Source organism: Pan troglodytes, chromosome 19 (assembly GCF_028858775.2).
Source record: "Pan troglodytes isolate AG18354 chromosome 19, NHGRI_mPanTro3-v2.0_pri, whole genome shotgun sequence".
NCBI lineage: Eukaryota > Metazoa > Chordata > Mammalia > Primates > Hominidae > Pan > Pan troglodytes.
In genome coordinates, this window is record NC_072417.2 from 75,736,399 (window position 1) to 75,761,929 (window position 25,531).

General features: G+C 51.1%; 1 protein-coding gene and 1 long non-coding RNA gene across 2 annotated transcripts in view; both read left to right on the plus strand.

Annotated features, from left to right (window-relative positions):
* Positions 1-639: 639 nt before the first annotated feature.
* Positions 640-7,988, plus strand: LOC134808899 (uncharacterized). The gene is made up of 4 exons (XR_010153066.1): positions 640-911; positions 2,869-3,025; positions 3,734-4,520; positions 5,974-7,988. It is a non-coding gene; the product is annotated as an uncharacterized LOC134808899 (long non-coding RNA).
* Positions 7,989-8,786: 798 nt separating this feature from the next.
* The window catches only part of MRC2 (mannose receptor C type 2), a 66,102-nt gene continuing 49,357 nt past the window's right edge, over positions 8,787-25,531 (plus strand). Inside the window, exon 1 of the mRNA XM_511600.9 lies at positions 8,787-9,290. Within this exon, the coding sequence (XP_511600.5) occupies positions 9,173-9,290 (118 nt within the window). The 5' untranslated portion in view covers positions 8,787-9,172. The remainder of the gene's footprint in view (positions 9,291-25,531) is intronic.

Below are 25,531 nucleotides of genomic sequence, written 5' to 3' on the forward strand. Positions count from 1 at the left end.
CCCTTTAGCCTGGCTCACATGCCCTAAGAGCAGGGCTTGCCTCTGGGCAGCACATCCAGGAAGGCCTTGCTCCTTTGCATCTGCGACCCTCTCAACCCTCCCCACAACCTTCACACCAATACCCCTCCTCCGGCATTCTCTGCCACGTCAGCTGGACAAAAGTGCCCAGCTTTGGCATCGTAGAACAAGGTCATAGTACAGCCCTGAGTGAGGACTGCGCTCACGCCACAACTCCACAACTTGCTGTGTGACCTTGAGCCAGGCACTCCCACTCTGAGCTACAACTGCCGCATCTATGAACTTCATGCATCCACTCAGACACACCTGTTGGGCCCTTCTGTTAATGCACTGGGCCAGGATTTGTGGGTGATAAAAAGGCCCCTCAGCTTGGCTCCTGCCTTAAGGAAGCTTACAGCTGAGAAGCTGAGTGGGAGCTGGGAGGTGGGGAGTTGCGTAAGAGCGAGATGAGACCCTGGGGATGGAGAGAGGGCACTGAGCTGGGCCTTGAGAGAGGAGCAGAGTTCACTAGGCTGAGGAGGGGAACATAGCAGCAAAGGGTCTTAGAAGCTTCACAAACAATGTGTGTCACTGCAGGGCCCCTATGATCTCACACATCCTGGCCTCTGCCAGTGCTGTTCCATCGCTTTGGCCGCCTGAGCATCTTGGAGAACTCAGCTTAGGCGTCACCTCCAGCCTTCCTCTGGGCTCTCACAGCGCCTTGTGCATCTCTCCCTTGCTCCAAACACCGTATCGTGTTGTTGCAGCATGAGCTGCCCCTCGGGAAGCCTGGGACCAGCTGAACGCCGGTGCCTCTGAAGGGGACGTAGAGCCAGACAGGTGGGGTGAGGGAACTTAGGTGTGAGACCCAAGAGGAGCTCTGGGCAGTGTGTCAGATGCAGTTCCTCAGTCAGGTGAGCAGACTAACATCTTAACATCTCCACCAGAACATATCCCCCAGCACAGGGCTTAACTCATGTGCAGTGCACTGTGACATTTAGTGTTTTACTGCACTTTGAAAATGCTGGTCACCACCCACTGAACAGCTGGAAAACATTGCAGTGCTTCCCAGGTGCCCCTGTCTCCTACTTGCTGCTCCGCTGAGGGAGGTGGGGCCAGCCTCCTGGGACAGGGTGGAGGTGGTGGGCCAGCTGGATGAAGCCTCCTGGCTCCTGTTCTGGTCCAGGCTCTATTCCGCCAGAGGCCTGGGCTGGAAGGGATGGATCAGGGGAGGCTCTGCATCTGCAAAGCCTGGCCTTCTGCTGGGCCAGGATCAGTGAGAGCCATAGAAGGCTGTTGGCAGGGACTGGGCCTTGCTTAGAAGGCTCAAGTACTGAGACTAGAGGAAACCTCACCCTGCCTGTCCTTCCTGAGTTGGGGAGACAGAGGGAAAGGTCGTGGAGCATCTCGGGTGACATCGTGAAGATGCAGAGCTGCCAGCCCAACTACAGCTGTGGCTCAGAGGAGGCCTGGACTCCTGGCTCGGCCTCATCCTCAGTGCAGGGACAGGCTCAGAGGCATTGCGGTTTCAGGTCAGGGGAGGCCCTTGTAGAGTAGTCAGGGTGATACTGTTACCGAATTGAACTGGGGTCTGCTTGCCCATTGCAGTAAAATCAGGCACTGATGCTGAGATTTGCAGCGGGAAAAAGCATATTTATCGTTTGGTGCCTAGCAAGAAGAACAGGCAGCTAGCGCTTAAGACCCAAACTCCCTAAGGCTGGGTGTGGTGGCTCATGCCTGGAATCCCAGCACTTTGGGAGGCTGAGGCAGGTGGATCACCTGAGGTCAAGAGTTCAAGACCAGCCTGGCCAACATGGTGAAACCCCATCTCTACTAAAAATACAAAAATTAGCTGGGCGTGGTGGCGCACGCCTATAATCCCAGCTACTTGGGAGGCTGAGGCAGGAGAATTGCCTGAACCTGGGAGGTGGAGGTTGCAGTGAGCCAAGATTGCACCATTGCACTCCAGCCTGGGCAACAGTGCAAGACGCTGTCTCAAAAATAATAATAAAATAAAGACCAGAACTCCCTGGTGGCTTACGAGCAAGAGTTTTTAAAGATGGGGTTACATTTCAGGATAGCAGAAGCTGCAGGCAAAATTTTAAACCAAGAAATACATGGAGGGTATACACTGGTCTGGCTCGTGGCAAAGAACAGTGGTCAGAGTTCAGTCCCCAGCTCCCCCTTATCTAAGGTCTGTATAGTAATAGAGGCATTTTCCATCTGGTGGAGGTTTCTGGAAACATCACAAGAAGATATGTTAAGAGGTTATCTTTTAGTTTCTATGGGGAATCAAAACACCTTGTGAGTGACTTGCTTGTGAGACGATTGTTACTTAGCTTCACATTTATCAGATTGCTATTTTATTTTTGTAGAGACCAGGTCTCACTATGTTGCTCAGGCTGGTCTCCAACTCCTGGCCTCAAGTAATCACCCCACCTTGGCCTTCCAAAGTGTTGGGATTACAGGTGTGAGCCACTGTGTCCGGCTTCATTGACTTTTTAAGGCTAGCTAAGTGCCTGGGATGTCATTTAAAAGGGACTGAAGACTTTTCCTTTATTTCCATGCTTAGGAGGCCCAGCAGAGCCCTAAGTGGCGTCCTGCTCCATCTCAGTGACTCCCTTTCCTCCCCGCCTCCCCAGCTGGGGAGGGCAGTAGAAAGTTCTGGGGACTCCATCTCACTCATGCACAACTGGTTCTTCAGCTCAGCTCTGTGATGCCCTCTTTTCCTTACTGCGGCGCCTCAGGGCAACCTCTGTCCCTCTCTGAGCTCCCCTTAGCCAGCTTGCTCCTGACCCGCTCAAGCCTCCCCAGTGGAGACAGGAGCCAGCGATGATCTGAGAGGCATTTGCTTTGTGACCCCTGCTGCAGCCGGGGTTCGCAGTCCTGAGCCCTCCCGCTTTGAGCTTACTCCGCCGGCAGCTCACAATGTTTTCGTGGTGGCTCCTCCAAGTGAGAGTCGATGTCCAGATTCCTAGGCTCATGGAGAGGAAATCTGTACTTCCTGCTTCCTGGAAGACACTGTGAGGTAACTATCTCTTAGCCCTTGGTAGAGAAAAGGCTGGGATTTGGGGTCCCTTTAAAGGATCCCTCTTCTTTTTTAGACAGGGTTTTGCTCTTGTTGCCCGGGCTGGAGTGCGATGGCACCATCTCGGCTCACTGCAACCTCCGCCTCCTGGGTTCAAGCGATCCTCCTGCCTTAGCCTCCTGAGTAGCTGAGATTATAGGCATCCGCCACCCCACCTGGCTAATTTTTTGTATTTTTAGTACAGATGGGGTTTCACCATGTTGGCCAGGCTGGTGGTCTCAAACTTCTGACCTCAGGTGATCCACCCGCTTCAGCCTCCCAAAGTGCTGGGATTACAGGCGTGAGGCACCCCGCCTGGCCTAAGGATTCCTCTTCTAATACAGGCCTTGGGTTGGAAGTGAGTGGATATAAACTCAGAGGCTTTCCTGGGATCGGGGAGCCCTTCTAGGTGTTCTCCACAGAAGGGAGAAGGGAAAGAACCTAGAGAAAGTGGGCAGAATTTTTGTCAGGTTGTAACTGTGGCTGGATGAATGGTGAGGAGGGCTGGGGTGGACCAGTCAAGAGAAGACAGACCAGCTATAAGGTTCCCCAGTCATGTGGGTGTGGGAAAAAATAGTTCCTTTAAGTTACCCTTGGAAGAGGTTGAACTAGATATTGAACTGTGGGTCTTTCTGAATCCTGAGCCTGCCTTCTTCCTTCCCTCTTTAGCCCAGTCCCCTCTAGGATCCTTGGTGGTGTAGACGAGGGTGTAGCCAGATGGACTTGGAGTGGATTGCCTGAGTGGAGCCCCGGGGATTTGAGATGCAGGAGCCAGGGAGAAGAGAGGGTGAGACCCACTTGGGCCAGCCCCACATTTGGCCAGTCCTCTTCCCTGGCTTGGAGAAGGTGCAGGGTGGGGCAGGTCATACAGAACCCTTTGGGGTCACTGCTTCTTTTCTAGTTGCCTCAGGCAAGGACTGGCCAAGTCTTTTTTTTTTTTTTTTTTTTTTTTTTTTTTTTTTTTTTTTTTTTTGAGACAGAGTCTCACTCTGTCACCCAGGCTAGAATACAGTGGCACAATCTCAGCTCACTGCAACCTCTGCCTCCCAGGTTCAAGTGATTCTTCTGCCTCAGCCTCCTGAGTAGTTGGGACTACAGGCGCCCGCCACCACACCCGGCTAATTTTTGTATTTTTAGTAGAGAAGGGGTTTCACCATATTGGCCAGGCTGGTCTCAAACTCCTGACCTTGTGATCCGGCCGTCTCAGCCTCCCAAAGTGCTGGGATGACAAGCGTGAGCCACCGCGCCTGGCCCAAGTCTTTCTTTATAGGCTCCTACCCTACCAAGCCATCCAGTTGCATTTTCCCTCCCTGTCTTGAGTTCTTCTTTCCTAAGCTTCTGTTGTAGACCTGGCCTGCTGGGGTGCTCTGCTCCCCTGGGAACCCTCTGGCTGGAGAGGCTGCTGAGCCACAGAACCAGAGAAGAGGAGAGTAATGCCAGAGGATCCCTAAGCACAGTAAGTAATGACACCAAAACTTACACCTCACAGGGCACCTGAGACTCAGGGAAGGGAAATGACTTGCTGGAGGACATGTGGCTAGTGAATGGCAGAGCCGGAACTCCCACTCACCTCCACTCCCCAGGCCTGGACTCACCCCACTGCCCCATGCCGAGCTGTTTATGGACACACATTTATTAGCCAAAGTGAGCATGCTTCTTATTAGATTACTTTACACTTTAGGGTACCATTTTTGTACACAATTAAATATGGAGATGTTCAGAAAATGCAGGGATGTTGTATTGTTTTCCCAGGCAAAGTAAAACTCAATGTTACAATCCGATAAAACTGATCTGTGCAGATTTCATGGGCAGGGTAGGGTGGGAGGGTAGGGGAGAGACAGGCAGGGTGAAGGGTAAGGACCCTGATGTCCAAATGGCAAAGGAAGATGGGAGATGGAGGAGACCACATTCCCTGAACATCCCCATTCATCCAGGGGCCATGCCATTGCTTTACACTTAACATTTAACTCCCAAGGTAGGAAACATCTCAAGTTGCCCCATTTACAAGTAAGAATTATTGTGAGCTCAGAGTTAAAGCATTAATAACTTACTGCAGGTTACAAAGCTGGGAAATGGCGAAGTCAGGATTTGAACTCAGGTTTCTCTGGATCCAAAGTCTGTACTCCTTCCACTAAACTGTTTGATTGATTGATTGATTAAAGACAGGATCTCGCTCTGTTGCTCAGGCTGGAGTCCAGTGGTGATTATAGTTCACTCCAGTCTCAAATCCCTGGGCTCAAGTACTTCCCCTGTCTTAGCCTCCCAAGTAGCTAGGACTACAGGTGCATACCACCATGACTACGCCCAGCTAATTTAAAAAATTTTTGTAGAAGTGTGGTCTTGCTATGTTGCCCAGGCTGATTGTTAACTCCTGGCCTCAAGTGATCCTCCCACCTTGGCTTCCCAAAGAGCTGGGATTACAAGACCTGAACCGCCACACCAGGCATAAACTGGTTTTGATGAAATTAGCAGACCCACAGGGGGTCTGCTAATGGGTAATGCTAATACAGGATTAGACCATTCTCTCATTGCTATAAAGAAATACCTGAGACCAGGCCGGGTGTGGTGGCTCACGCCTGTAATCCCAGCACTTTAGGAGGCTGAAACGGGTGGATCACCTGAGGTCAGGAGTTTGAGACCAGCCTGGCTAACATGGTGAAACCCCTCTCTACTAAAAATAAAAAAATTAGCTGGGCATGGTGGCACGCGCCTGTAATCCCAGCTACTCAGGAGGCTGAGGCAGGAGAATCACTTGGACCTAGGAGGTGGAGGTTGCAGTGAACCAAGATTGCACCACTGCACTCCAGCCTGGGCAACGGAGTGAGACTTGATTTCAAAAAAATATATATATATATCTGAGGCTGGGTAATTATAAAGAAAAGAGGTTTAATTTGCTCATGGTTCCACAGGTTGTACAGGAAGCATGATGCTGGCATCTGCTCAGCTTCTAGGGAGGCCTCAGGAAACTTACAATCATGGCGGAAGGGATGCAGCAGTTCACATGGCTGGAGCAGGAGCGAGACAGAGAGTGGAGAGGTGCTGCACACTTTTAAATGACCAGTTCTCGTGAGAACTCACTGGCATGAGAACAGCATCAAGAGGATGGTGCTAAACCATTCATGAGAAATCCATCCCCATGATCCAATCACCTCCCACCAGGGCCCACCTCCAACACTGGGGATTGCAATTTGACATGAGATTTGGGCGGGGACACATCCCAAACCATATCACCCTCAGTACCTGTTGCTGGCTGACAGTTGGTCAGTGTCTAGGGGAGAACTATTCTCAGCTTCAGTTCCACGATAGCGAATACCATCTTGGCAAAAATCCCCTGGACAAGTCAGAGACCTCACTAAGTCTCCAGCATCTAGCCTGATGCCTGACACATACTGGCCCTCAATAAACGGCTGTTCAACTGTGGGCACAGGAATGGTGAGGAGGCTGTGGGCACAGAGGACGCTGGCCCTTCTTTGGAAGCAGATGAAGGTCTGGGTGTTGATGAGGGGTTCCTCGAAAGTCCCATGCTGCTCACAACACCCAACACTCCTACAGACTGTGACCATGTTCTGTTGACAACTGAGCCTGCACAGGATCTTTATGCAGTAGGGAACCGGCCCGGATTCTCCACAGGGAGAATCTCCCAGATGTTTCCCCGCTTTCTGCCCCAAAGTCAAGATCAAAAGCAGTTGGCAGCTGCAGACATCAGCAGAAGTCAGTGGAACACAGTGTGGAACCATGTCGCTCTGGAGGAGGAAGTCTCACTCTTGACAGAGACTAGAACTGGGCCTTAGAAGCTTGAACCAACCTCTGTCCCTGCGAGAGCAGCACACTTTCGTGCTCCTCAGCCCTTGCGTCTTCTTTGCCTGGAATATGGCAAAACGTTTATTTTCCCCACTAAATGAGGCTCCTCTAGGGCTGCAACTGTGTTTGCCCATCTCTCTTTCTCTAGCAGCTAGCACAGGGCTAGCAGTCGGTGCTTGTTGAGCCGGTGGGTGAAGAGAGCACACCTCCTGTGTGCCGGGCATGGCGGGACCTGGTGCCGGCAAGTGGTGGGCTCTCTGGCCCCATGCTCTGCGCTGGTGATGTCAAGGGGTGGGCTTTTGTCCTGCCACTGATAGTAGGAGGGAAGGCCGGCAGGAAACGCCGAAACCCACTCAAGCTGCTGGAGAAGGGGGAATCCAGCCCTGTTTCAGGGGAAGGAGTATCCTGTGTTCTGAGAGCGAGAGAGCAGCTTAGCCGGCAAATCCTTAAATCCTTCAGAGATTACAGGATTGTGCAAGAGGGAAGGCCAAGAGGGGGACCTCTGAGGCAGCTCCAGCATGGCCTGTTGTGTGCAGAGGACTGAGATCCCAGAACATGCCACACCAAGAAGACATGTCCCAAAGGGCAGTGGAGCCACAGCCACCAGAAGGGACCTGGCCCTGTCGGACCTGCTGAAGCTAGCCGTGGAGTGCAGGGGCTTTGTTGGTCTGGCTGCTAACCAAAGGGTGGCTAATGGGACCCTTTCCAGGGGCCTCTAGGGGATTTCAGTGGGGGCTTGCTTCGAGGCTCTATTACCACTGGACTGTTTACCAAGAGCCTCAGCCTGACAGAGATGGGAAGAGACGAGTGAGCATTTCTGACCCAACACCCCCACCGCAGAGTTGGGGAAACATTTACCCAAGATAGGAGGAATCAAAAGGAAAAAAATTGAATTTATTTCAAAAAAACATACCAAGGTGGACAAGATAGGAAACAATACAATTTATATTACAGTTTTATTATTATTTAAAAATTTTATATGAACAAAATGAGATGGGATCTGCCTATGTTGCCCAGGCTGGTCTTCAACTCCTGGGCTCAATCTCCTCGGCCTCCGAAAGTGCGATTACAGGCGTGAGCCATCGCACCCGGCCCATATTACAGTTTCATAGTGTTTTTGATTACTCGTGGTAGGAGAAATGTGTCTTCTTTGCACTTGGGGTCTCAACGTCTCAGTCCTGCCCCATGCCCCGAGACCCCAAGAGGCTTTCCCAAGGTCAGGCAGGGAATCCGCAGAGAGGCAGGGCTGGACTCCAGCATCCTGACTCCCCAGTTCGTGCTCTGTGCTGCAGAGACCTGTTGCGTAACACTGAGTAACTGTGGATTGTCTAACATTTTATGAAATTTCCAGCTGGTCTTTTGCTACCGGCCAGCAGTCCAGTTGGTGGGAGTGATGATGCCGGTCTTCTGGGACGTCCAGTGGACAGATTTTCCCCAGGTTTCTGGATGCAGCCCCAACAAGCAAAAGTGCTACACTCCTGCACCGGGGACACTGACACAGGGGTCACGAAAATGCTAAAACAAGACGTGCAAGAATTGTTGCGCTCCGCACACGTAACAAGGGCTCTGCCTCCCCCTCCCCCAATCTTCGCCCTGGTGGCCAGGCCCTGGGCTCCGCCCCTTCCCCACCAGACTGGGGGAGGGGTCCTCCTCGGCATGGAGGTAGGGGATGCTAGGCTGCTGGAGACGCCCGCAGAAAGAGGCGGGATGGCGGGGCGGATGCTGGCGGCCCGGGTCTGGCCACCTGGGTCAGCTGCACGCCCCCGCCCCGGGCTGGCCGGACCTCGTAGCCCAGGTCCCACCACGCCGTGAAGTTTGCGGAAAGTTTTGCTGTTGCTTCCCCGCCCGCGCCAGCGGGGAGTTGTGACGCAGCGTCTGGGGCTCCTGGCCGGGACAGAAGAGAGGGAAGGCGAGGCGGGGAGAGACTGGGAAACAGAGCAGCAAGAGAAAGGGCGCACGCTGGGGTCCTCCTGGACCCGGCGTGTCCTCCTCTCCGCCACCCCTTTCTCTCCCTCCCGACGCTCTAGCCCCAGACCCGCGCCTCCTCCCCTTCCCCTCCCACGCTGCCCACTTCCCTTCCCCTCTACCCCTCGAACCCTCCTCCCCGGTTCTGCGCTCCTCCCTCCGCCCTCCCTCCGCCTGGGCTGCCTCCTCCCTCCTCCTCCCCGGGAGGCATCACTTCGTCCCGACCCGGAGGAGGACGCGAGCCCCTTGCGGGCGGTAATCACAGCCCAGCCTCGGGGCTGCCACAGCGCGTTGCGCCCGTGCGCCCTCGGTCCCCGCGTCCACTGAGCGCCGCGCTCGGGGATGGGGCCCGGCCGGCCGGCCCCCGCGCCCTGGCCTCGTCACCTGCTGCGCTGCGTCCTGCTCCTCGGGTGCCTGCACCTCGGCCGTCCCGGCGCCCCTGGGGACGCCGCCCTCCCGGGTAAGGCGCTGCCAACTTGGCCAACTTCAGGGCCCGGGCGGGGGGAGCGCCGAGGCGCGGGCCGCTCTCGACTTTTCCCTCCTTTTCCCCCCTCTTTTCTCCAGAAGCGTGTGTGCGTGTGTGTGTGACTGGGTTTTTAAAACTCGTCTCCGCTTTTCTGAAAGCGGGGGAGGAGAGGGGAGGAGGAGCGCGCCTAGAGGTGGGGGAGGACCTGAGTGGAACCAGATGTGGCGGGCGGCGGGGGAGGGGAGCCCGGGGGACTCCAGCAGCCTAGGAGGAAGCGGGTGGGCTCTTGAGGACCCCCGCGCACCGCGCTCCCGGACCACCCGGCGCCGGCCCGTCCTCGGCAGGGGACCTGCAGGGCGCGCCCGGGGAGCCAGGGCTCTCTGTCCGGGAGTTCCCGGGCCCAGTCTCCTCGCTCTGCCCCAGGACTGATGCGTTAGGACGGCTTTCCAACTATCCGCGAGGGTTCGTTTCCCCCACCTTTCCCCCGCCCCCTGCATCTCGTGGGCGTTGATATTTTCTTTTCCACACTTAGTCTTCAAGGAGGCTTGTGGCGCGCGGCATCCGCCCCGCGTGAGCTCGGCAGCCCTGTGAGGAGGCTCCTGCCACTGGGACGCAGCGACAGGCTGGGCGCCGCCGTGCTGTGATGTTGCGTAGCGTGGGCAGCTCTGGGCACACTAGTGGCCCTCCAGAGGGGACAGATCTTGAGCGGCAAAAGAGCTGCTAAAGATTTTAAAACCCAACGAACAGGAAACAAAACAAAAATCAGAAAACCCCAAAACTGTGCTATTCTCTTCCTGCTCCTTATTCAGGGGTAACAGTGAAGTGTGGGGACAGACAGATCCCTCGCCAAGAATCTAAGAGTTGAAAGGAAAGATCCACTTCCTGGGGGAGTGGGGGTGGGGGTGTCTGGAGTGAACGGGGGAATCGCCCGGCCCAGCTTGGTCCTGCTGGCTGTTTAATTGGGGGATGGGGATAGTCCGTGCAGTGTCTGCAGTTTTGTGCAAGGACCAGACAGCCCCCTGGAGAGTCTGGGGCCTCCAGCCTGGCCCGTGCTTGCTGGGTTGGCCTGGCGTGACGTAGGCACAAGACACGTATCTGCCAGATGGGAAAGATGGGGGCCACAGTGACCCACATTCACATCAACCAGAGACCCCCGGGGCAATTCTGGGCCCACCTGGCATTGAATGTGGGACAGACACAAACCAGGCCGGGTAACCCCCTAACCTACTGCAGGGCGGCCTCACAGGCAGTTCCCCTACCTCCTCGCACCCCTGCCTTCCTCTGCTCCTCTGCGCAGGGCCTCAGGAGGCAGGCGGTGGGAAGGGGTGGGGAGGATGGCCATTCCCAGAGCTCCAGAGCACACTTTAAAGCCAGGCCCTGGGAGAGAGTTGTGGCCAAAGTGCTGACTCGGCCTTTCCCCCTGGAGCTTTTCATAGAGGGGGCTGGAAGTGCCTGGTGAGAGGCCCGGTCAGGGAGGACAAGGACGCCCGGAGTGTCCCTTCTCCTCCTGGTCTCTGTGCCTGGCCCTCCCTGGGGCTGTGTCCAGGGATGAATAGCCTCAGAGGATCCCCTTCCCGTTGGCACTGCATTGACCACACCCTGAGGAGGCTTGGATCTGGGTGGCAGGCAGTATGAGGTCTTCCAGCAGCAGCTGAGCAGGAGGAGGATGGAGCTGCTGCAGGTTCCTTCCCTCGGAACTGTGCCCTCTGCCCAGAGTGCGCTTGCCCCTACCCTGCCAAATTCCACTGGGCCCTACCCTGGGAAGCCTGTTCAGAGCCTCTGGGCCGAATTCCTTGCCCGAAGAGCTGGCAGCCCCTAGTACCTGGTGAATTACGTTGTCGTTGGGAGGAATTCACCAGCACCAGGGACCAAATAGCCCAGGAAATGCATGTGGGAGGTAGGGTGTGGCAGGCCAGTGCTGCTGGGGGCGAGGCTTATGCCAGGCAGGGCAGGGGCTGCGTGTGGGCAGTTTCCTGACCACCATGGGGGAGTCCTGTGTGCCCAGAGCACGGGGCAGGGGCAGCGAGGCGGCAGTGCCTTCTTGGTGCGTGATGGTGGAATCCATCTTTTCTCCACCTTGGTGGAGTGGCCCGCGGAGACTGTCACTGGAAAGAGTCCTCTTTGTTAGTTGCCATATTACCGCATTTCTGGAGCATGCAGTTTGCTCAGCCTTGAGCCAAGTTCTTGGGGTGGAGGGAAGGTAGAGAAGAGTGTAAGATGCATCCTCTGGAAAAAGAAAATCGTGTGGGAGAATGAAACGTGGAACAGTGAACTGCGTAGGGGGCAGGATGCCATTGGTGGGATGCCTGCCTGCCCAGACCCACGCTAAACGCTTCATGTGCAAGTTCCCATTTCATTCTGATAACAACCCAAGGAGATGGTTATTGTTGGACCATTTTTGCAGTTCAGGAAATGAAGGCTAAGAGGGGTCTGATCATTTACATTGGTCACACACTTAGTAAGTGAAAGGCTGGAGTGTGGATGCTTCCCGTCTGGAGATTGGAGGCAGGAGAGACCGTATGGGCCAAAGGGTGGCCAAGGCTGTCTGGAGAGAGGCAGGAAGGGGCCACCGGGCTGGGCTCTTCTGGGGATGATGTGGAAGCTTGCTGGGGCCGGGGAGAAGGTGAGTGAAAGAGGTGCCTGGGAGGCCAGAATGGGGATGGGACCTGCACGCTGGCTGTGGGGAAACCCAGGGGACCCTTGGAGGTTTCCGAGCAGAGGAATGAGGGGATAGTTGCTGGGAAAGGGGCTTCTGGGAGCTCCAGGGATCAAGTCTCAAGGCCATGGGGTGAGGAGACCTCAGGAAATCTTCCTGTGGGGAAGGTCGGTGCTGCCTAAAGGACAGGGAGGGAGGCATCGGGTACTTGGGGCTCTGACCAGAGTCAGCCAGACCAGCTCCCTACACTTCTGGCCCAGCTTCTGCTGAGTCTTGGGGTTCGGAAACTTCTTACTGTTCCCCCACGCAAAACTCAGTTTTCCTTGCTCCAACCCTCTGGCTCTCTGTGAGTCATCAGGGCCCAGGAGGTGCCCAGCCGAGCTGTGGCTAGTGCTGGGATCCTGGCTCTCTTCTGGGTTCACCTGGGCAAGGTGAGGGTACATGGAGGGGAGGAAGAACCCCGGGTTTTGGCCCCCATTTTTCACACCAGAGAAATCCTGGCTTTCTGATGCACGTAGGGCACCGTGACTTGGCTCAATGAGATGATTTCGGAAGTGCCATGCAGTTCTCAGGCAGATATTCATTTGAGTTCCTCATCAGTTTAAGCATCGAGGAGGAGTCCTGTTGCACTGTCCATCCCCCCGGAGGGATGGAGCGATGGCACCCACGGCTGCGCTGTGCATGTGGTGGGCGCCATGCTGGGTCCTGTGCTGGCAGTAGCTCTTCGGCACCTCCCATCTCTGAGCAGGTGTCACCCTTGCACACACCTGGCGTGAAAATGTTAAAGATGTTAAGGGAGTCACTCAAGGCTGTGCCACCACACCACTAGAAGGTGTTACCAGTGAGATTCGAACCCAGGAGTGGTTACGGAGCCTGAACGCTCCAGTACCATACAGCGTTTCCATCGCATGAAGCACTGTCAGTGTGTGTGTGTTAGGAAAGCCTGGGAAATTCTGCCTCATGTGTTCTCCCCGCCCCCATAACTCCAAGCCCTCTAGGACACCTCTCAATGTGTCCCACCTGGAAGACTCCTGAGGAGGAGGGTGGAGCGAGCAGCCCTCTGTCACATGTCAGCGGTCTGGGCGCTTGGGTCAGCCACTTCCTTGTGGGTCCAGGAGGCCTGGACCGAGCCGCCTGCAGTGTCCTCAGGATCTCTGAGGGACCCCCTCCAAGAAGGCATTGATAAATGAGTGACTCAGGGTGCCCCAGCCTGGCACTCCAGCTTCCCTGAGGTCAAGGATTCACATGGTTTTTCATTCATTCATTCGTTCCTTCAGTGGGTGTCTACTGAGCTCCTGCAGAGCCGAAGCAGAGATGGCCATGGCCTGTTCTTTATTTGAGACCTCCCCACCGTATCTCCAGTGGGGGTCCCTGGACTTGGAAGGCCTGAGCACTGCTGATAGGAAGCGTGTCTTCCTGTTTAGGCCTACGTGAGATGGGAGGGGGCCGCTTTCCCACGCCTGGGTCCTGTGAATCTGGGTGGGGTGGGCCAGTGGGGTGGTGACGCGCTCCTGGAGCTCACCCTGGGCCCTGCAGATCCGTCACTCCTCAGCTAGGGGTTGTACCAGTAAACGGCAGCTGGATGAGGGCTGTCCAGTGGCACCTGTGACACTGGGGGACTGCCGGGGTCCACCAGCTGCAGCCCTTTAGGAAACAGATTGGGTCGACCCCCTCAACTGCACACTGTGGCCCCTCGTGGAATTCCACCAGTTATTTCCCTTCTTGCACTTCCCCCTGGCCCCTCGTCCCTCCTTCCGCCGCTGGGCACCAGCCTCTTGGCTCTGCACTCTCACAGCGCAGACCCTTCCACCTGCGCTCTGCTCCCCTCAGCCTTCCACTCCTCCCGATTTCTCTTTCTCTGACTGTGCATTCTGCCCTCCGCAGCTCTGGTTTTTGTTGTAGAAGAAGGACCAACTTTTCCTAGTTTCCCCGGCCCCCCATGCCTCTGGTCTCTTGTCCTGCCCCAGCCTTCTCCACCTCCAGGCTTCTGCCCACGCACGATCACTTTGCCTGGTGTGCCTCCCCTCCCCTCTTCTTTCCCACCTTCCAGTGACCCTTCCTTCGAGACTCAAGGATCCTGGGGAGGACACTGAGGGAGCCTGGTCCCTGCCTCTTGGGCTGACCTGGGGTGACGAGAGACAAGCACACAGACATGGCCCATGGTGACAAATCCCAGATTGGATGGGTGGCCTCTCTGTTTATCTCCTTCCCAGGGATCACCTCAGGAGGGCACATGTAGGGAACACTATAGCCAGCCTTCCTCAGCCTTCCCTGAAGGCAGCCGGGTGCGACGCTGAGCAGTGGCCCCTCCCTCCTGTAGATGAGCAGGAGTGTGGGCATGGCTGGCAGTGTTTCCCCCCCTCAGTCCTCTGGAAATGTAAATAGGGACAGAGTCGGTGGGACCAGGATTGATGCCACTCACCAGCTATGTGACCTCAGGCAGAGGCTCAAGTGTCTTCATTTATAAGATGGGAAAAATCAATACCTCTTGTAGAGGTATTATAAGATTACATACAAATGAGATCATGAACATATGAGATATGTGCCTGGTACACTACTGGGCACAGAATAATTTCTTAGCAAACAATACTAAATTATTGCTATTTTTATTAGAAGAGAAAGGGTGGGTGAGGTGGCTCACACCTGTAATCCCAGCACTTTGGGAGGCCGAGGCTGGTGGATCATGAAGTCAGGAGATCGAGACCATCCTGGCTAACACGGTGAAACCCCATCTCTACTAAAAATACAAAAAATTAGCTGGGTGTGATGTGGGGGCGCCTGTAGTCCCAGCTACTCAGGAGGCTGAGGCAGGGGAATTGCTTGAACCCAGGAGGCGGAGATTGCAGTGAGCCAAGATCATGCCACTGCACTGCAGCCTGGGCAACAGAGCGGGACTCTGTCTCAAAAAAAAAAAAAAAAAAAAGAGAAAACATGACTATCAAGGTTCCCAAATATGATAAAACACAGTCTTCAATATACAAAATCCTGCTGGACACGGTGGCCCATGCCTGTAATCCTGGCTTGAGCCCAGGAGTTCAAGACCAACTTGGGCAACATGACGAAACCCAGTCACTACAGAAAAAAAAAAATTAGCTGGGTGTCCTGGCTCATTCCTGTAGTCCCAGCTACTGGGCAGGCTGAGATGGGAGGATTGCTTGAGCACAGGAGGTTGAGGCTGTAGTGAGCCACGATTGCATCATTGCATTCCAGCCTGGGTGACAGAGTGAGACCCTGTCTCAAAAAAAAAAAAAAAAAAAAAAAAAAAAAATCCTAACTACAGCTGTCACCAGAAAGGGGGTCCAATCCAGACCCCAAGAGAGGGAACTCACGCAGAAAGAATTTGAGGTGAATCCATAGGGAAAAGTGAAAGCAGGCTTAATAGGAAAGTAAAGGAATAAAGAATGGCTACTCCATAGGCAGAGGAGTAGCACTGACGGCTCAGCTGCTTATACAATTGTTACTTCTTGATGATATGCTAAACAAGGGGTGGATTATTCATGAGTTTTCCGGGAAAGGGGTGGGCAATTCCCGGAACTGAGGGAGTCTTCCCTTTTTAGACCCTATAAGGTAATTTCTTGACGTTGCCATGACATTGGTAAACTGTCGTGGCGCTGATAGGAGTACCTTTTAGCATGCCAATGCATTATAATTAGTGTATAAAAAAATGGGCAGTGAGAATGACCACAAGTCATTTTTTTTTTTTTTGAGATGGAGTCTCACTCTGTTGCCCAGGCTGGAGTGCAATGGCATGGTCTTGGCTCACTGCAACCTCTGCCTCCCAGGTTCAAGCAATTCTCCTGCCTCAGCCTCCCAAGTAGCTGGGACTATAGGCATGTGCCACCACACGTGGCTAATGTTTGTACTTTTAGTAGAGATGGGATTTTACCATGTTGACCAGGCTGGTCTTGAACTCCTGACCTCATGATCTGCCTGCCTCAGCCTCCCAAAGTGCTGGGATTACAGGCGTGAGCCACCACGCCTAGCCCAGAGATCACTTTTGTCACCTTTTAGTTTTGGTGGGATTTGGGTGGCTTCTATACTGCGTGCTGTTGTTTTGGCAAGGTCTTTGTGACCTGTGTCTTGTGTCGACCTCCGGTGTCATCCTGTGGCTTAGAATGCCTAACCTCTTGGGAACACAGCCCGGGAGTTCCCAGCCTCGTTTTACCCAGCCCCTTTTAAAGATGGAGTTGCTCTGGTTCGAACACCTCTGACACAACTTTTTTTTTTTTTAAGACGGAGTCTCCCTCTGTCACCCAGGCTGGAGTGCAGTGGCACAATCTTGGCTCACCACAACTTCCACCTCCCGAGTTCAGGCGATTCTCTTGCCTCAGCTTCCCAAGTAGCTGGGACTACAGGCACGTGCCACCACGCCCAGCTAATTTTTGTATTTTTAGTGGAGACGGGGTTTTACCATGTTGGCCAGACGGGTCTTGAACTCCTGACCTCAGGCGATCCACCCGCCTTGGCCTCCCAAAGTGCTGGGATTACAGAAGTGCACCACCATGCCCAGCCCCATTGTTTTTTTTTTTTTAAATTGAAGCAGGTCTGAACCTGTTACTTCATTGCTATTTTTCTTTTCTTTTCTTTTTTTTTTTTTTTCAGAAATAGCCTCAGTCAGAGGCATTACTTCTTCGTGACACTTTGCTAACTACTGTAAGTGCCAAAAAGTAATCATAGTTTTTCTGAAAGTAAAAGAAATACCAAAGAAAAAAAATCCCACCCTCAATGGTCCTACCCCCTAAAGCCCCTCAATTTATCACCATCCTCTTTATCACCTTCCTCTTCATCCTTACACTTCTCTATTTAACCTTCATTTAGGGAAGGATAAGGAGCTTCCTGGGACTCTGGAATAAAACCAAGACAGACTAGGGAACACTGGGATGGTTGGGCATACCTCTCCCCTTTTTGCCTCTAGTTGCCTTTAGCCTACTGTCTGAGGGACTGCCTCCCAAGGGTCATACTGATGAGGCTCCCTAATTACTAAATTAAGTGACCTTTCTTAGGCCTCACCTTGCAGCATGCATGCTGTTCATTGGCCTCAATTGTAAGAATGGGCCAGGCATGGTGGCTCATGCCTATTATTCCAGTGCCTTTGGAGGCCACGGGAGGAGAGACTGCTTGAGGCCAGGAGTTTGAGACCAGCTGGGGCAACATAACAAGACCCCGTGTCTACAATTTTTTTTTTTTTTCTGAGACGGAGTCTCGCTCTGTTGCCCAGGCTGGAGTGCAGTGGCACGATCTCCACTCACTGCAAGCTCTGCCTCCCGGGTTCACGCCATTCTCCTGCCTCAGCCTCCCGAGTAGCTGGGACTACAGGCGCCCGCCACCACGCCCGGCTAATTTTTTGTATTTTTAGTAGAGACAGGGTTTCACCGTGTTAGCCAGGATGGTCTCAATCTCCTGACCTCGTGATCCACCTGCCTCGGCCTCCCAAAGTGCTAGGATTACAGGCGTGAGCCACCGCGCCCGGCCAATTTTTTTTTTTAATTAGCTGGGCACAGTGGTGCGTGCCTGTAGTCTCAGCTACTCAGGAGGCTGAGGCAGGAGGATTACTTGAGCCCAGGAGTTGGAGGCTGCAGTGAGCTATGATTGCACCACTGCACAACCTGGGCAACAGAGTGAGACCCTGTCGCAAAAAAAAAAAAGTAAAAATGCATGCTCAGTGGAAAACATCCAAACCATACACAAGTAAGTGCAAAAAAATGTGAAGTCCACTCCCTTACACTACACTGATTACACACTAGCATAGGCCACAGTCTACCACTGGTAGATTCTATGGGTAATCTTCCCAACCAAGATTCCCCAATGAAGATTAGTAGTAGTTCATTGGGTATTCTTCTGATTTTTAAAATGCATATGCATACAAGTAAATACTCCTTTTACCCAAATAGGCCCATGTTTTAAACTCTTCTGCAAAATAATTTTTATTTTATGTATTCTTAGCAATCTTGCCACAATCGTCTGCAGAGCTGCCTCATTCTTATTAACAGTGCTCAATATTTCATTGTTACGATATACTTGGTTCAAACAAAACAAAATTGCTTCCCTACGATGGACTGTTTTCTGGGGTTTGTTGTTGTTTTGTTTGTTTGTTTTGTTAGACGGAGTCTTGCTCTGTCGTCCAGGCTGGAGTGCAGCGGCGTGATCTCGGCTCACTGCAAACTCCACCTCCCGGGTTCACGCCATTCTCCCACCTCAGCCTCCCGAGTAGCTGGGATTACAGGCACTCACCACCACGCCTGGCTAATTTTGTTTTTGAATTTTTAGTAGAGACGGGGTTTCACCGTGTTAGCCAGGATGGTCTCAACCTCCTGACCTCGTGATCCGCCCGCCTCAGCCTCCCAAGTGCTGCGATTACAGGCGTGAGTCACAGCACCTGGCCTGTCGTTGTTTTTTAACTAAAGACAGAGTCTCACTATGTTGCCCAGGCCTGGCCTTGAACTTCTGGGCTCATGCGATTCTTCTGCCTTGGCCTCCCAAAGTGCTGGGATTACAGGCACAAACCACTGCACCTGGACCAATGGACACTTTTGAAAACTCTCTTCCCCCGGCCTTTGTGGTGTAATTTACATCCACAGTTTCCTCCCTTACGGTCTTCCCTTCCACCCTCAGTCCAGAGCTGGCATTGCTGCCAGGTTAGCGCTGCTAAGGGGAAGCTTGAATCAATGTAAACTTTCTGAATTTAGAATTTCTGCTAGGCTCGGTGACTCATGCCTGTAATCCCAGCACTTTGGGAGGCCAAGGCAGGCGGATCACCTGAAGTCAGGAGTTCAAGACCAGCCTGGCCAGGTAAAACCCCCGTCTCTACTAAAAATACAAAAATACAAAATAGTGAAACCCTGTCTCTACTAAAAATACAAAAATCAGCCATGTGTGATGGTGCATGCCTGTAATCCCAGCACTTTGGGAGGCTGAGGCAGGTGGATCACTTGAGGTCAGGGGTTCGAGACTAGTCTGGCCAACATGGTGAAACCCTGTCTCTCCTGAAAATACAAAAATTAGCTGGGCGTGGTGGCACATGCCTGTAATCCCAGCAGCTCGGGAGGCTGAGGCAGGAGAATCACTTGAACCCTGGAGGTGGAGGTTGCAGTGAGCTGAGATCACGCCATTGCACTCCAGCCTGGGTAAAAGAGGAAGACTGTGTCTCAAAAAAAAAAAAAGAAAAGAAAAGAAGAAGAAAGAATTCCCAGCCTTCTCAGTGCTTGTGCAGGTCAAGCTGAGCTCCTTACCATTCCCATAGCTCCCAGTACTGCCCAACCCGGACTCTGCTCAGGCTTTTTTTCCCTGCCAGGAGCACCAGCTTCCCAGGGGGCTGTTTCTGAGTCCCACCTCACACCTGTGACCTTCTGATTACCCTCAGCTGGAAGAAGCCTTTCTCTCCACGGCTGCTCTAGCATTTTACTGCTGTCGTCTCTCAAACACCTCCAGAGCAGGGCCTTTTTGTCACTGCACAGGTTCCAGCACAGTACCTTGGCCATGGTGGCATTTGTTTTTGTTTGTTTGTTTGAAACAGGGTCTTGCTCTGTCACCCAGGCTGGAATGCAATGGCACTCACGGGAGCCTCGACCTCCTGGGCTCAGGCGATTCTTCTGCCTTAGCTTCCCAAGTAGCTGGACGACAGGCGGCGCCACCACTCTATTTTGTTGCTCCTATTTTTAGTAGTGGGAGGGTCTTCCTATGTTGCCCAAGCTGGTCTCAAACTCCTGGGCTCAAGGGCTCCTCCTGCCCCAGCCTCCCAAGGTGTTGGGATTACAGGCGTGAGCAACTATGAGGCTGGCATTTGGTATTATTTAGTAAATATTTGTTGAAAATGAAAAAAGAAAGACAAGTGTTCCAAAGAATTTTTTTTTTTTAATAGAAAGGCAATGAGAGTTACCCTTCTAGAATTTTACATGATGCCACGGTCATGAAAAACATCATATGGTTTTAAATTAAAATAAACAGAAAAGAGTCCAATGTACTAGAAAAAAATTCCAGAAGTGGATTTAAACTGTTATAATAATGTGAGACACACCAGAAAAAACACACTAATAGGAAAAGGAATTTTTACTTTTAAATATTATGAGGATGGCCGGGCGCGGTGGTTCATGCCTATAATCCCAGCACTTTGGGAGGCCAAGGTGGGCGGATCACGAGGTCAGGAGTTTGAGACCAGCCTGGACAACATGGTGAAACCCTGTCTCTACTAAAAATACAAAAATTAGCCAGGTGTGGCGACGTGTGCCTGTAATCCCAGCTACTTAGGAGAGTGAGGTAGGAGTATCGCTTGAACCTGGGAGGCAGAGGTTGCAGTGAGCCGAGGTGGTGCCATTGCACTCCAGCCTGGGTGACAGAGTGAAACCCTGTCTCAAAAAAAAAAAAAAAAAGAAAGAAAGAAAGAAACAATTAGCCAGGCGTGGTGGTGGGCGCCTGTAATCCCAGCTACTTGGGAGATTGAGGCTGCTCTTGAACTCCTAACCCTGGAGGCCGAGGTTGCAGTGAGCTGAGATCGTGCCACTGCACTCCAGCCTGGGTGACAAAGCGAGACTCTGTCTCAAAAGCAAAATAAAACAAAAATAAATGTTATGAGGACACCTGGATTATAATTAGAAATTTTAATTTCAGTTTATAGTTGATCACACTTGAGGAAATTCAGATAGCAAGCTGTCACATAGAAAGTGCAAGGATTGGGCCGGGCACAGTGGCTCATGCCTGTAATCCCAGCACTTTGGGAGGCCAAGGCGGGCGGATCACCTGAGGTCAGGAGTTTTGAGACCATCCTGGCCAACATGGTGAAACCCCATCTCTACCAAAAATACAAAAAGTAGCTGGGCGTGGTGGCACACTCCTGTAATCCCAGCTACTCAGTTGGGGAGGGGGCTGAGGCAGGAGAATCACTTGAACCCAGGAGGCAGAGGTTGTGGTGAGCCGAGATTGTGCCACTGCACTCCAGCCTAGGCAACAGAGTGAGACTTTGTCTTAAATAAATAAATAAACAAAGTGCAAGGATCACTGGAAATGAAGGAAATTAGCTTTCTTTAACTACTTAAACTAGCAAAAACAGAAAAGCTAGTATTGGCAGAGCTGTGAAGAAGCCAATATATCTGACTGGGGGACTGTAAATTGGTTCTGTTTTTCAGGATTCAATCTTTCGGACAATATGTAAGAAACTGGATATGTAAGACTTCCTATCCTTTGATGTCATAATTTTACTTTTGGTAATTTATAAGATATTAATCTCAAAGATAAAAAAAATGTTCTTAGAAGTGTTTTTAAGAGACTGGGTCTCACTCTGTTGCCCGGGCTGGAGTGCAGTGGCACAATCATAGTTCACTACAGCCTCAAACTCCTGGGCTTAAGCAATGCTCCCGCCTAAGCCTCCTGAGTTGTTGGGACTACAGGCTTGAGCCACAGCCTTTAGTAGCAAAACAAATTGGAAACCACATGATGGATGATTTACGTAACTTTAAGTGACAAATGTATGGCTAATGATTCTTTTTTTTTGAGACAGAGTTTTGCACTTGCTGCCCAGGCTGGAGTGCAATGGCTCGATCTTGGCTCACTGCAACCTCTGCCTCCTGGGTTCAAGCAATTCTTCTGCCTCAGCCTCCCAAGTAGCTGGGATTACAGGCACCTGCCACCATGCCCAGCTTTTTTTTTTTTTTTTTTTTTTTTTGTATTTTTAGTAGAGACGGGGGTTTCTTCATGTTGGTCAGGCTGGTCTCGAACTCCTGACCTCAGGTGATCTGCCTGCCTTGGCCTCCCAAAGTGCTGGGATTACAGGTGTGAGCCACCACGCCTGGCCAGCTGATTCTTACAAGGAAAGTTCTGAGGACTGTGAGACAGTCTTACAACATTTAATATGCACATACTGGCAACAAGATGCATACCTGACATTCATCTGTCCGTTTATTCATTCAGTTAACTGGTGTCTTTGTTCATTCATTCAGTTAACTGGTGTCTTTGTTTTTGTTTTCTTTCCTGAACATTGAAAACGTACCAGGCATGGTATTTGGTGCTGCCAACACCGTGGTGAGCAGGCTAGGCATGATTCCTGCTTTCCTGAGGCTTGCGTTTTGAAAGCAGTCCCTTCCCAATATAGAGTGCCATAAATAATCTCAAACGTACACTGATTTCATTTGCAGGTGCACTTTTTTTGTTTTGTTTTGTTTTGAGACACTGTCTCGCTCTGTTGCACAAGCTGGAATGCAATGGTGGGATTCACTGCAGCCTCGACCTCCTGGGCTGAAGTGATCTTCCCCCCTCAGCCTCCCCAGTAGCTGAGAATACAAGCACACCACCACCACTGGCTAATATTTAATTTTTTTTTTTTTTTTTTTTTTTGAGACAGAGTCTCGCTCTGTCGCCCAGGCTGGAGTGCAGTGGCACGATCTCGGCTCACTGCAAGCTCTGCCTCCCAGGTTCACGCCATTCTCCTGCCTCAGCCTCCTGAGTAACTGGGACTACAGGCGCCTGCCACCATGCCCGGCTAATTTTTTTGTTTTTTGTTTTTTGTGTTTTTTTTAGTAGAGACAGGGTTTCACCGTGTTAGCCAGGATGGTCTCGATTTCCTGACCTCATGATCCACCCGCCTCAGCCTCAGCCTCCCAAAGTGCTGGGATTACAGGCGTGAGCCACCGTGCCCGGCCTTTTTTTTTTTTTTTTTTTTTAAATAGAAACAAGGTCTTGCTATGTTGCCTAGGCTGGTCTCAAATTCCTGGCCTCAAGTGATCTACCTCAGCCTCTCAAAGTGCTGGAGTTACAGGCATAAGTCACTGTGCCTGGCCTGTAGGTGCAATTTTTAAGTTCATTAAGAGAAAAATCGGCTGGGTGCGATGGCTCATGCCCGTAATCCCAGCACTTTGGGAGGCCGAGGTGGGTGGATCCGGAAGGTGGAGGTTGCAGTGAGCTGAGATGGCGCCATTGCACTCCAGCCTGGGCAACAGACCGAGACTCCGTCTCAGGAAAAAAAAAAAAAAGAAAAGAAAAGAAAGATGGAGGCAATCGACTGCTCTAAAACCTTAGACCTAGGAACAGGAACCTGTCTGACAGTAGGGAGAACGACTCCCAGACAAACTAGCCTGACTGAATAGGAAGGACTCAACGGGAAGCAGCTTTGCAGTCATCTTGGTCCCCAAGGAAAGGGGATTCTGGTATTACCCCATAAAAATTTAACCTCATTCCTGAAGGATCTAAGTATGTAAGGGCATTGATGGTTTGCAAAGAGCTTGGAAGCACTGTTTATAGTAGCAAAAACAAAAATGTACTTGGAAAGAGATATGGATAAATTATAGAATAGACACAATGAAATGTAACACAGAGGTGAACGAATGGACCCCAGCTATTTGCAACAACATGGGTGAATATTAGAGACTTAATGTTGAATGGGGGAAAAGATCCCAGAGGACTGCATATGGTACAATACTCTTTCTCAAACCACTGGAAAAACTGAAAAAATAATACAGTGGGCACCCACATGCTCTTCACCTAGAAGCACCAGTTGTTAACATTTTGCCACATTTGCTTATCTCACTCTGTGTGTGTGTGTGTGTGTGTGTGTGTGTGTGTGTGTGGCGGGTCTGTTTGGTGAAACTTTGAAAGTTATAGACATGACATTTCACACCTAAATACTTCAACATGTAACAACTAAAAGACATGCTACTATGTAACCATAATATCTAATCACACCCAAGAAATAGAGCAGATGCAATTTTTTTTCTCATATGCAGTCCGTGTTAGGATTTCTCCATTTGTCCCAATAATGTCCTTTATAGCTGTTTTAAAATTCAGAATTCAATTAGGTGTCATGTCTCTTTAATCTCCTTTAATCTAGAATAGTTGCTTGGCCTTGTTGTCTTTTATCGGCATTGCATTTTTGAGGATCCCAGGCCAGTTGTTTTGTAAAACGTCCCACAGTCTAAATTTGTCTGATTGTTTACTCGTTCCTGGATTCATATTAAACGTTTTTGGAAAGGGAACTCATGGGTGATGTTGTGTCCTTCCATTCTGTCACACCAATGTCAATTTGTTCCCTTACGCTAACTTTGACCATTTGTTTCAGCTGGTGTCTACTAGATCTCTCCACTAAAAAGGTCCCTTTTCCCTTTTTCTGAGATGAAGTCTCACTGTCACCCAGGCTGGAGTGCAGCAGCACAATCTCGGCTCACTGCAACCTCCACCCCCCAGGTTCAAGCAATTATTCTGCCTCATCCTCCCAAGTAGCTGGGATTACAGGTGCCTGACACCATGCCCAGCTACTTTTTGTATTTTTAGTAGAGATGGAGTTTCACCATGTTGGCCAGGCTGGTTGTGAACCCGTGAGCTCAAGTGATCCACGTGCCTCGGCCTCCCAAAGTGCTGAGATTACATGCGTGAACCACCATGCCTGGCCTCCCCTTTGTATTTAGTAGATAACCTAAGGAATTTGAACCATAGTCTTAAAAAAGCAAAGTTGTTCATAGTAGCATTATTCATAATAGCCAAAAACTAAAAACTAGTGCCAAACTGAAAACCACCCAAATGCCCATCAGCGATAGAATGGATGAATTGTGGCAGCTTCACAAAATTGAATATTAGACAGTGATGAGAATGAACAAGCTCCAGTTGCATGCCACAGCATGGATGGAGTTCACAAACTGAGCCAGACGCTACTTCATACCATATGACCCAGTGTATAGAAAACACCAAAATAGCCAGGCGCGGTTGCTCTCGCCTGTAATCCCAGCACTTTGGGAGTCCAAGGCAGGTGGATCACCTGAGGTCAGGAGTTCGAGACCAGCCTGGCCAGCATGATGAAACCCTGTCTCTACTAAAAATACAAAAATTAGCTGGGCATGGCAGCAGGTGCCTGTAATCTTAGCTACTCAGGAAGCTGAGGCAAGAAAATCACTTGAAACCGGGAGGTGGAGGTTGCAGTGAGCTGAGATTACACCATTGCACTCCAGCCTGGGTGACAAAGAATGAAACTCCATCAAAAAAAAAAAAAAAGAAAGAAAGAAAGAAAAGAAAAAAGAAAATACCAAAATAAAAGACACAACTCATCTGTGCTGTTTGCAGTCAGGAGAGTGGTTACCTTTAGTGTGGGAGAAGGGTACTCAGCAACCAGGGAGGGTTTCAAATAAAATTTAAAAAGAACAACAAACAGGGAAGGGATCTGTAACAAACATGGCAACTAGCTCATATAAAACTATGAGAAAAACGCAGGAACCTGCAATAGTTTTAAGGCAACTAAGATCAAAATAGTTAAGACTATAAAAGATCTGAACGGAGTTCACCAAGAGGAAATGCCAGTGTCTAATAAGCCAATGGAAAATGTTTAAAATCACTAGCAAAACAATTTCACCTCTCGCAACAGTGCCAGGAAAGATTGATATAATAATATGTTCAACGTAACATTATAATTAGGAAATTCTATTTATAAGTTAAAGTAATAGCTAGGAAATGATGAAATGAAACGTGATATTATATCATGGAATAATATACAGATGATTTTTACGAATATTTTTAAGGACACAGAAAAATCCCTTTGCTGAAACGTTAAGTGAAAAAAGATCCAAAAATGTTTGCGTGTGGATATGTGCATGTATATTTATGTATATAT